We start from the raw sequence: 12,949 nt of genomic DNA, 5'->3' as shown, positions 1-12,949 counted from the left end.
CCAGAGTGGACGACACATTTAATTCCTCATTCTCTTGCTGGCTGTTTTGTGTTAGACGCCTGTTTGTTGTTGTTGCCTCTTCCTCTCCCTGGTCTTCTTTGTTGAAAATGAGACCTTTGCTGTTGCTGCTGCCCTTGCGATGCCCATTGGCTCGATTGACCTTTTTGTTGAAACTGGCGTTTTTCATTGGAGCGAAAACGCTTACGAAAGTCTTTCTCTCAAGACCTACCGCTTTGACTGTGTCCAAATCCGCTTTAATCTTTGCCATGTCTTCGTCAGCATGCGGACCGAAGAGAGAAGATGCATTAAACGGTAAATTAGCAATCTTTCGCTGCACTTCCAGTTTAAGGCCAGTCAAACGAAGCCAAGCACAACGCCTCGAACAGCTGAGGCGCTAATAAGTTTGTTAGTGACAAGAACTCCCTTTTGTAAGATTTCTCTGAAATCTTGCTGGTCTTCTTTAGGAAGCTTTTGTACAAAACGATCCAGAGAATCCCATAAGGATCTGTCATACCTTCCTAATAGCGCAGAGGCACTAGAAACCTTCATGAAAGAGGCTGATGTGCTGTACATTTTTCTGCCCATAGAATCCATCATTTTGCTGTCTCTATCTGGAGGAGCTGAGGATGAAGACATCAAATGACTGAGTTTTCCTAGCCGCCGCCACTATGATAGAGTCCGGAGGTGGATCTGAGCGGAGAAATAATGGATCCTGGTCAGGGGCCTTATACTTCTTCGCTATTCGTGAGGGCACAGAACTCACTGTTGCAGGAGTCAGTAAAGTTTGAGTGGCAAGGTCAAGAATGCCAGGTACCAGTGGAAGCAATGGTCTGGCTGAGGAACTCTGATGTAGTGGTTCAAATATTACTGAGGTAGACACAGTAGGCCCTGACATAGTAATATTTAATTTACTAGCTCCTCTACATAACACCTCATTGAAGGTAGAGAGATCGTCCACAGGAGAAACTCGTGATGGAGGTGTTGAGGTACAAGTAGGAGAATAGTCTCTCAAAGAAGACTTGTTAGACGTGGTAGACAAAGTGCGAGGTCTTCGTGGACTTCTCCTCGGTGAAGAGCGAAAGGATCTAGATCTGTGCCTTGAATGCCTATGACGGGATCTTGGAGAGCGTGATCTTGTCGGAGTTCTTCTTTTTGAAGAAACCACAGTGGGCGACCTGGATCTGCGTGGAGATTGTCGAGGAGGTGGAATTGGAGACCTCGACAGGTGGGAAGGAGAGTAAGTACGAGCCAGGACTGCTGATAGACCTAGCTCTCTTCCTCCTAGGTTGTTCACCAACTTCTGGAGATTTCCCCGGTGATACCTGTACAATATGCAGACCAGGTGAAGATCTTGAAGGAGAGTGAGATGCGCCAGCAACCTCCTCCGAAGCCCCAGCAAGTTCTTTGTCTCTCGACGTCGATGGCCTTGAAGTCGACAACTGCTTGTCCCTGTAGGCCTCAAGGGCTGTACAGACTTCGACGTCTTCAGAGGGGACCTCGACCTGGAATGACGTCGTGGAGACTTCGATCTCGAATGATGTCGACGTCGTGGTGACTGACGTCGAACGACGTTGACGTCGTGATGGTGATCGACGTCGAATGGTGTCGAACCGGTCTTCAGGTCTCTTAGATGTCGCAAGCTTCTCGATCTGCGGTGAGGCGACGGAGAGTGTCTCGACGTCGATGGGGGGTCTAGACGACGATACAATACATGTTTCGACGTCGATAGCCCCACATCTTGGCCATACCTCGGTTCCAAAGCAGGACACTTTGACGTCGGGGCCCTTCTCGACGACGGAGACTCACGCCGTCTCGACGTCGGAGACTTGTCAGGCCTTTTCTTCGACGGTGGTTGTGACGCAGACAGTGAGCAGTCTGGAACCCGGTGAACAGTCTGGAACCTGCCTTTTTCTCGACGTTGTAGATGCAGATTGTAGACGGCTTCGATGTTTCCAATGAGAGGAGGGCTCCTGATCCACAGGGCCACTTTCTGGATGTGACTTTCCACTCTCCTTCACCGCCTGAAGCAGAATACTCCCTCTGTCGCGAAGTGTTCTTGAAGAAAATCTTCTGCAGTGATAACAGTCATCTACCTTATGAGAAGAAGGCAGACTGGCGATACACACAGAGTGTGGATCTGACACAGCCATCTTTTTTCCACAAGATGGACATTTTCTGAAAAGAGCTGGCATTTTGACAGAAAAAGATGACAAGTTTCTGTCAGAAAAAGAAGGAAAAGCTTCTTCCAGCACAAGAGTAGTGCTAAACAGCAAGAAAAATAACAATTTCTGACCTGTCACCTGTGGTGCACGCTGGGAGCATAGGGCTTCTTAAAGGCAAAGTACCTAGATTCTTGTAAGCCTTAAAGGCGAGGTGCCAGTATCTTTTCTGTCTCAGGACAGTAATTCCTATGCAGCCTATGGGCCAAACTTCCTTCAAATACTTGTGTTTTTCCTTGTTCTGGAAAATAAAGAAATTCTTGTATAAAGCCATTTGGGTGTATGGTCTCTATTACAAGTTTTCGTAAGTGTTTGCTGTTACTATACAAGTATTGCTGAGTGATTTTCTGGCTGTTTGTCCCTTTTTTAGTCTAGACTTTATAGGGCTGCATAGTTACATTTATTGGTATATGTATATATATTGGTATGGGCTCCGGGGTCCCGCACATGGGCGGGGATAATTCACTGCTTATGACTTTGATGAGTATCCCCTGGAAGAGGAGGCCTTCCACAAAAAGGTTGCCAATAGTAGTAACCCCACCTTCATCCAACCATAATCTAGTCAGGGTCCCAGATACAGTGGGGAGGTCGAGGAGGGATATGTTTGAGGCATAGGGTACCCAAGGAGTGAGCTTGCGGAGCACCATCTTCCAATATGCAAAGGCAATCCGCAGCAGCAGAGGGTCATCAGTCAGTGAGAGGGAGTCCGGGCAGAATATACTATGGAGTTGTCCCCGCTTTAGCATGGCATTGGTATAGCGGATCTCTGATAGATTACGGCCGGCCCGTCAGTATGAAAGCCACTGCAGTTGCCCCGCTATACTGTATGATTTAAAGTCTGAGGCATCCCCCCCACCCCCCGCTCTGTCAGCAGATCGTTGAGGTTTGATTAAACTAACCCTGCAGTGGCCTTTGCCCCATATTACATGTTAACAGGGGCATTAAGCAGTTTGAAAGTGCAGGCTGGAATTACAGCCAGTATGATTAAAAAAATGGTAAAGCAGGTGCTGTAACATCACAATTTTAGCAAAGGCTAGTCGCCCCGCTACCGAGAGTGGTAGAGTATTTAAGAAACTGATTTGGGACTTAAGAACCATGATGGTTTTTTGAAGATTGCCCTTCAGAGCATCTGCCATGTCGCAATATACCTGTATTCCGAGGTAGAAGAATAAATGGGGCATTAGTTCTAAATTCATGTCACTGAAGGGGAAGGACAGCCTATTGTAGGCAGCGTTAAATGAGAACACGTAGGACTTGTCGGTGTTGATACATAGACCCGAGAGCGCAAATGTATCAAAACACTCCTGCAGATTCTGTCAAATCCATAGGCAGATTCTTCACATAAAGAATCATGTCATCGCGGTACAATGTTATGGCACGGGTCGACAGCCCTATTGTGATTCCCCAAATATGAGCGTCCTGCTATAATCATTGAGCTTAGGGTTCTAAGGCTAACGCAAAGAGGAGTGGCGATAGCAGGCGATAGAAGGCAACCTTGTTTGGTACCACAGTGGATCAAGTAAGCATTAGAGAGGTGTTAACTGGTTCGCGCCCATGAGGTGGGAGCCGTGTATAGTAGTCTAACCCATTGACTATAGGTGGATGTAGATTAAAACTTCGAAGTGCAGCGAGCATGAAGTCCCATCTGATAGTTTCAAAGGCTTATTTGAGGTCCAGGTAAAAGGACATTCGGCCCATGGAAGGCGCCCTTTGACGGTGTCCTTGACGTGATGTAAATGCCATATGTTGAGTGAGGTATTGTGGTTGGGGACAAAGCTGCATTGATCTACGTGGAGGAGTTTCAGGAGCTTAGGAAGCAGTCTGCGGACCAACACCTTACTAAGAAACTTATACTCTGTATTGAGTAATGAAAGGGGCCTGTAAGGCCTCAAAGACACAGGATTCAGGAGCACAGATAGCATAAATGTGCTGACCTAAGAACGAGACGTGGAACATAGAAATGTGTTGCTTGCTAATGTTTTACTTATCACAAATGCAATAGATGTTAACTGAGGTGTGGTTGGGAGGGATCCATGGTTGTTGGATTGAGACTGATCGCAGTATGTACCACCTGTTAAAATTATTAAATATGATTAACAAATGTAGCATTAAAATATAGGCACTGTAGCCAGGAGATGGCGACTATGTAGCAATATGATAACTGTAATAACTGCATAACGATAACTGCACATGTATGCTTATGTATCGGAACAGGTGCTAATCGTACAAATATGTCCACTTGAAAAACCCAATAAAGTTTGCTTATAAAAATAAAAAAATTAAAGAGGCCTGTAAGAGGACATATCAGTTGGAGGCTTGTTAGGTTTTAATAAAAAGGTGAGCAGGGCTTGCGCTGTTGTTGGGGGTAATTGGACTTCGGATATAGAGTGCTTATAGAGGTGTTCCAGTTGCGGCACCAAGCGTGTGGCAACAATTCTACATGTAGGCCATCAGTGCCAGGGGTTTTGTTTCCGGCTAATTCACTAATAGCCTTTTAATCTCACTAGCTGTAATGGGAGTGGCTAAGAGGTCTTGGTCCGCGTCAGTTACCAGAGGGAGAGTCCGTTGTCCCAGGAAGGACTGTATGGTCTCGGGAAGAATGGTGTATTGATTTCCAATTGTGTGGTGACCGAAGTGGTCTGTGGTGTAGTTATCGTGAGAATGGGAGAAGGCCAAGGTGTTGGTCGATAAGTCTAGCAGGTAATGCCCCTGATTTATCAGCTTCAGTGTGGGTCCGTATATATGCTCTAAGATCAATTATACATAAGCGTTCAAGTAGTTCAGCATACTTGACCCTGGCCTCCTGCAGGTTGGGAGCATGAACTGCATCATTGGCTGCAGCTTTTTCCAGGGGACCTAGGCTTTCTTCTACTCAAGTAAGGTCTCGGAGGGCAGTTCTGCGGGCACCCACAACCGCTCTCATTAACATTACCCGTATTACCACTTTAACCCCTTCCCCGCTCATGACGAGCTCAGCTCGTCAAGAGTTACGACGCTCGCACGCTCGTGACGACCTGAGCTCGTCATGTAACTCTGCTTTTTTTTAAGACACCGCGCACAGCGGGAAAACCGCTAGCGGCGATGCGGTTAAGCGCTTCTCATTCTATTTGCGGGGATGAGGTGTTGTCAGTGTGCTCAGCAAAATAATTATCATGGTGGCTAGAGCATCCCTAAATACCCCATCTTCCAACAAAAGCGGTTGTAACCGCCATGTGGGGACAGGGGTCGGAACCGTACCCCTAGGAAATGTAATTTCCAATGGGTTATGATCCTATAACGTTTTCCCCAAATACATTGCGTGGGTAATGGCGGTTTGGAGCGAAGCTGTGCATAGGATCCTGTCTATGCACGTGTGCAACAACTGTGGAGGCGAATGAAAGGAATTCTCGTGCATGCCTACATTGTGATTGCACAAAATATCGAATATAGACCATCCCTCTACCCATTGTTTTAGAGCTTTAGCGTGCATTACTGAACTGGCATTTGATACATGAGGTGTGACCTATCTAAGTCAATATCAAGGACAGCACTCAAATCCCCTTTTAGGCATCTTTCTCTTCATTTAGCTCTGTAGTTACAGTAGGTCTTTGCCTAGTCTTATTATGGGGTACATTTCTACACTAAATGCTGCAATGTGGTTTGGTTATTAATTTATTTTGCTATAGTTTTCTGCAGATTAAAAATTCAGTTAAAGCTGGCCTGTCAGACTTATGGCGATGTCACCAGACCATTTATCACCAAAGTGGCTCCCTCCAACGTCAGAGAGTCACAAATTATATATATATATATATATTTATATTACACACACACATATATATATATACACACACACATATTCATATATTCTCATGGATAGTCACAAACGTATAATAATCATGCCCACGTGCGGTGACCCTGAAACACACACGTATACAATATATATATATATATATATATGTATGTTTCCGGGTCTCAGCACGTAGGCGTTGCTATTATACTTTCAGGACTATCCGTGAGAATCCTAAATGCAGAACCAGTGTGGTACCACCCAGTTGCCAGAGCAGCGTGCCCGCACATTAGTGCCCGGACCGATGGCAGAAGAAAACAATCTGTGGTGGAGCCAGTTTGCTGGTGCACTGTGGAGTCACAACAATTCTTTTGACTCAGACTTCTTTGGAAAAATCAAGTTACCAACTCCTGCACTCAAAAATAGAAGGGCGGGAATATGCGAAACATGTGTATCACAAGTTGGGTTGCTTTTATTGCAAAAAAATGCAGCTCATTTCACAGGTCCTAGTGAAATAACGTGTTTCTCTTCATAAAAGCCCAAAACCACTCAGCACTGCTTTACGTTGTACATTCTTTAATCAACATTCACTTCATAAACGTTTAACAAAACCTGTGCTTTTTAATTGAGGGGTTGTATAATGGCGAATACAATACACTAATTTGTAATGTCTGCTTTGTATCCACAGCTTTGCCCCCCCACATCCCTTTTTGATAAGCACCATAAAGAAAATAACATTTTGAGGCTTAATTGGTTCTGAAAGTACTGCAAAAGGCACATACAGCTTGAGAAAACAGATTTTATTTAATTATCTGAACATTTATCAATAGCAAACGTATTCAAGAAATTTTTAGAAGTGCACAGAACCACTCAGTCCCTCCATTTGGGAGGCGGCATACCATCAGGCTTTCAAAATTATAGCAAAAGTTATGCTTGGTCGTTACATAGATATGGTGCCTAAAGTGCTATTATAACCCTTTTCTTCAAAGCACTTTCATGTACATCAGAAAAAACCCAAAACACTTTAAAGTTTTAAAAAGCTTTATTTACTCTAAATGAAAACAATGTTTTTAAAAATACTTACAGCTTCTCTACATTATATGTACATAAACTCCCAGCACCCCTTGAAATCTCAATCCACTTGCACTGCAGAATCCTTGTCCATCAAGAGTGTCAATGCAGACATGTGAGTGTAGAGACATTTAGATCTGACAGCCGAGCTCACTGATTTCTTTTAACAAAACAACCTGCTAAAGTAATACCCCTGCAGTCAACTGTCCACTTAATATAAGCATGCATTATGTCCAGAGAGTAGTGGTCCGTGAGCTATTTCAAAAGTGGATGAGCAAGGGGTATGTGTTATAATGGGATGGGGTGTAAATTATTGTGTCAATTTTGCCCAGCAGGAAGAAATGTGCAGTATGCAAGCTACATATGGGGACAGAGGTGTATGCGTTCTATAACAAGGGGAGACTCATAACACATGATCGGGACCAGGAATGGTACGAAAAGGAAGGCTTTAGTAGGATGGGTCTCAGAACGGGACATGTGTTTATATGAACATGAGAGTAGTCTGAGAAGGGCTGTCTGTTACAGTCAGAGGAGGACAAGGTAAGATCTGGATATTGAGAAAGGATCGGTGTATCCTACATAATGAAGGAAGAGAGCGGTACCGTCATTCATGAGAAGCATGTACAATATGCAGAATAGGTCTCAATGCACAGATGTAGAAACTCACTACACAAAATGCCTGTAGGTATGTTAAAGCAGATTGTGGGAAAAGTGAACACATTCTCACATCTCTGAACGATTCAGGCTTCTTTAACTATGACTCACATTCATGCTCCCAAGGAGCAGAGGGTAGTACCCGAGAGTTACATATATTAACACACACATGAAAGATGAGACGTGTCTCAACATTGTCTCATAATATTGCATACATAAAATGAGAGCCTCTCATTTAAAAAAAAAAAGAAAAGAAAAGTTGTGTTCCTACACAAACATACAACTACCATTTTGACTTGCGCATATCACTCACTCTGCAATTTACATCACACAATATTCTCTGATCTACAACAGCCAAGTAGTCCTTACCCAGAACACTTCTAGGATCTCTGCAACACATATTCCTAATCATGAATTCAAACAGCCACCAGATCTATATATTGCTACCAATGTTCACCAGAAAAATATAATATATAAATTAGATACACTGATGGTCCGCTCAATAGACCATGCACCCCCAAAACCTCAGAGCAAAAAGAAGCACTCGCACATCATCCACTCATCAAGCAAACCTGCATGTTCCCATCCTTTTTTAACAAATGGTCCTGCAACATTTAGCTCATAGCTGCCTTCAAAACCAGAAGAAAAAAAATGAAACCCCAAAAAATAATTTAACCAACCAAGATTAGGTTCTAGATGTTTTAGCAATTACAAAACAAAAAGATGCAGATTTGCTAAGCTGGACTGTTTTCTGTGAAAATGACTATGGTGCAGTAACCCTTTTATAAAAAAGCAGGCATTTATAAATGCAGGCGGACACAAACTGAAGAGGCTGTTGATATTCAAAACCAAGCTCAAGATTTCTGCTGGTCTGTGTGAGATATGAACTAAGAGGATTGTTCATTAAATTGGGAAACATGTTATCGCGTAGCAGGCAATCAACCACTAGGCCCCTTTTGAAACAACAAGATGATATTAAGCGGATCCCTCCGGAACAATCAACCTTAATGTAACTCCTAGAAACGTCAACTGTCCCAGTAAAAAAAGGATCCGAAGATGTATCCTAGAGGGCGATAACCAATAGCCTATGTACCATAAGCGTTGCATTTCTGGTTAGTGGTGCACTGCAAGACCATTATCCTGAATTTAAAATGCAGAACTTTTGATTCCAGTATGCAGTGAAAAAGAAAGGCTGTTCATGATAAATGATAGAAAACGCAACAGTTCTTTTCCACAGGTTTTTATCCCAACAAAATAGAGCTAAGGGAGAAATGAGTGGAAATTTTTAATGACAATCCCCAAAGCATATTTATTAGACATACTTTCTCCCTTTATGTTTACTTGCCAGTCCTTTGAAGTCTAGAATTACTGACCGACCCTTGTGCATAAATGACAGTCGTTTTATGAAACCAAGTGTAGAAGGCACAGTATTTCAGTAGCAAATGTAATAGACTTTCATAACCCAATTACTCTCATTTCCTGGAACTGAACACAACAGCGTCCTACAAATATTGTCAAAGCACTAACTCTCGAAGGCACTAAGCATCGTATCAAAAGATTTGTGCAAGAAATCTTACACCAGTCGTAAAATGGCCTAATACCAATGGCAGATTGTGCACTACTTTAAATCTAGTAGTTACTTACCAAACAGCTGGCCACCAGTTGAGATAGTCAATATTCTCAATTTACTCAAACTAAAGACAACTCTAAAGGCTTTGTCAATTCAGCTATGCAAAAGGACATATTTTTGATGAATCAGTGCGTGGTCATGAGAGTTTTACCTGAAGAAAAAAAATTCTAGCAAGAGTTAGTGAGCAAAAGCATGTGGGATGTTTACTCCATGAATTTCTTATCTTTTGGTGAGGGCTACCCCAAAATCCTAAGAAAAGCTCCAGGTGAAAGAAAAGTACTCTGCTTTCTTAATGAAACATAACCACAAGAGTCCAATTTTCTTTTTTATAAAAGCCTTTCACTCCAAGAGGCTTTTATAAACAACTAAATCTTAAACCACTCCTATCTAATAACAATAAAAAGTCTTCATGAGACTTCACGATATATAGATGTGTACACACTATTTGGACTACGCAAAAACGCGTAGTGATCTTCTACAGCAAATATTTACTGATATTATTTACAGTTCAATGCTCAAAAGGGAAAAATACACAGTGACCGCTTAACTATAAAACCAACAATATTGTGCCGACTAATAAATTAAACATACATATTTCACAGTCAGCATTGAGAAGTCATACTTTTATGGCTACATAACCTTGAGTGCGCAATATGTACATACATTTTTCAGTCTGCTCCGATTTTTTCCTTTGCACATTCAACAGATTGCTTGAGAATTTTACATTAAGTCATCAGAGAAGAGCAGCTTGTGCATTCAAAGGGCAAAACGTGTATTTTGGGGATAATAAGGAATACCATACTCCAGCACATCATAAAGCATTCATGTAAGATTGTACCAAGATTGGAACAATACAGTAGTCATAAATATTGATTATGGAATAAAATTGAGGGCATATATGTAGAGGCAAAAGACAAATGTCAGATAAGGGAGAATTGGAGCTTGTAGTTACAGGTAAAGAATTAACTTGAGTACTGTTGTTAGAACAGACAAGTGAAGTCATTTATGGGTTCTTGGTAGAAGCTCCCTCTCTACCAGTCCCCTTTCTAGTCAGTTTCAGACCCCTATTTAAAAGGAAGAGGTGTCGGCCAATGCCTTACTCAAACTTTTCTGCAGCGGATTATGAATTTGGAGATAATGAACAGCAAGTGTATAGTACACACTATATGATGTGCTGGTGGTGAAGGCTGAGGCTGCTAAGAGTAACAGAGAACATTGCGTAAAAAGGATTCTACCATTGCAAGTGGATTACGGCATGCACCGCAACCAAGAAGGTTAACTGGATACACACTTTCACGCAACACCCAGACACAAATGGGCTATGCCATGGTACGCTCTAAAGTCAATGAAGTGGAACCAGCCAACTCCTTTGTTACTTCTTATAGGAAACCAGATATTGTGAAAACCCCTCGTTCAGGCTTTGTGTCAACCGGTGACACACAAGTGCACAAATCTAAACTTCTTTCAATGGCTTCTTTCCCTTCAGATACCAAGAGATATCATTCACTGAAGCGCTTGTGTTGTCCCCTGCGAGCACGGCTAGAGCGGCGAATCTCCTGCCGTGAATCCCTGCACCTCTGGCAGACAAAGACCTCGGGAACATTGGATCTGCGAATCTTGGCACAGGAGAGATGGATCCATGTGGCACACTCATTGCACTCAATCATCGGCCTTCCTGCAAAGGGTTTCATGCAGAAACAAGTGATAAGGTCCCACGAGTCGTCTTCTGTGGAGAAAGCAGAAAATGAGTGAGGCCTTGGGGAACGTGCAGCTCTCATACAAACAAGCTAATTACTGTCACAAACGTTCTTTTGTATGGATATGCAGGTTTCTTAAGTTAACTAGAACATTTTAGTAGAAATGACATCTCACTGGCACCTGATAGTACTCTGTGGCTATGGGCGTGGATTCATGAGACTCACTTTTCTGCACTTCAAAGGCGAATGACAGAATATGGTGAGTCAATGAAAACATGACTGCTATGAAAAAAATTAATTAGCACAAATAGGCAAAGAAATAGGTTGACTAGCATGGAAATCTGAAACAACTTTAGGCAGCAAAGAAGGATTCACTACACTACTGGAATGAAAAACCATGTCTGTGTATGGTTCTTGTAACTCAGAACTCGGATATCACCAATTCTAAAAGCACAAGTAAAATTGCTACTAGGAAAATAGTCTTCAAGGACGGATGCTGAAACATGGATTTATGAATAGTTTTAAATGTAAGAGACATTAATTTTGTCAAAAACACATTGAGCTAAAGGTTAGAAGGCCTCGGCACAGATGGACAAACCTTATGTCCTTGAAGAAATCTTTAATCATTTGAACATTAAAAAAGAAGACTGATCATGTCAGCTGTGATAAAAGCATGATCTACCTAGATGAAAGAAATGTACATAGCTGACTTCTTTGCAGGCGATTCAGTTGATTTTTTCCCCCAACAGCATTTGCAGAATTTCCTAAATCTGAGGACCTATGGTGCTTGGTTGCATGTTAGACGATTGATACACATATTGTGTCCTACATATTGTCTACAAAAATATCATCTGACTAAGTGTAGATTTTCAATGCTCAACTCCAATAGGGCAATATTTTAAATGATACTTAGTCCACAATATTCTGATAAAATACCAAGCCACATTGATTAAGAGTCTTTTACATTCTTTTAAAATGAGCATACACTAACCTGGAAGACGTCCCATTTTGGGTCTCCAGGGCCATGCCACGCTCAATGTTTGGAAGATGGGATAGATTTTCCCCTGCATCCCATATGGGAGGAGTACTTTGCATGGGAATTCCAGTGTGGGCTCTTCGATTATGCAGTTAAACAGTGCACCACAATTGCTTCTGCCATTTTGAAGCTACTGTTATCATCCTTCCTTAAGCAGACATTTATTTGATCAGAGGCAACAGAATTAACGGACTCGTTACTAAAGACCAAATAACTTTTCCTAACCACTTTATTAAAAGAGCATTGTCCAATGACCCTGGTTCTTGGAATCTGGATGCAAACATTGGGTATTTTGTGCATTTGTATTAAGAGGTATTTGTGGAAAACTCGATTTTTAGAAGCCTATCGTCCAGAACTCCATTTTTATTATTATTGGGAGAATATTTCAAAAGCTATTTATTATAATGTAAAAATCAAGTCTGAAAGCAAATAGCCATTTGAAAGATAAAAAGACAAAAAGCACTTGCGAGAAAATTAATGAAAATCAGTTTTGCTCCATAAACAGGATTGTACATTACATTTGTGGCTAGACAAGCTTGTATTTAGAAAGGCCTGTGAGCAATTGACAAAGGATTGTAGAGTAAGCAGAATTTAGTTTATGTTGATAAGTTTACATCACCCAAAACCCATTTATGGTTCTCTAGGAACTGTCTTGACCAGAGAATGCACTCGAACATGCTCAACTCCCAAAGGGTGTACAGCCTTTACGGTTTAGAATTCGGATTATACAGGGCACTTTCTCTGTGTGGCCACAATGAGGAGACCCTTTAGCCTACCCAGAACTGGCCCTCACAATCGCTGCGGTCATCGCCAACAGTAGGACAGGTCGGGCTGCTCATGCTGACAACTGTTGGTTGTGCATGTTGGTGTGGACCG

At 42.2% G+C, this 12,949-nt stretch overlaps 1 protein-coding gene across 4 annotated transcripts in view; it reads right to left on the bottom strand.

The window, feature by feature from the left end:
- Positions 1-6,768: 6,768 nt before the first annotated feature.
- The window catches only part of LOC144791843 (uncharacterized), a 109,850-nt gene continuing 103,669 nt past the window's right edge, over positions 6,769-12,949 (bottom strand). For all 4 annotated transcript variants that reach the window (XM_078666626.1, XM_078666625.1, XM_078666629.1 and 1 more), the window contains one exon: positions 6,769-11,066. In XM_078666626.1, coding sequence (XP_078522752.1) covers positions 10,840-11,066 — 227 coding nt within the window. In that variant the 3' untranslated portion in view covers positions 6,769-10,839. The remainder of the gene's footprint in view (positions 11,067-12,949) is intronic.

This window comes from Lissotriton helveticus, chromosome 11, assembly GCF_964261635.1.
Source record: "Lissotriton helveticus chromosome 11, aLisHel1.1, whole genome shotgun sequence".
Lineage (NCBI taxonomy): Eukaryota > Metazoa > Chordata > Amphibia > Caudata > Salamandridae > Lissotriton > Lissotriton helveticus.
This window is presented reverse-complemented; position numbering and strand designations above follow the sequence as displayed.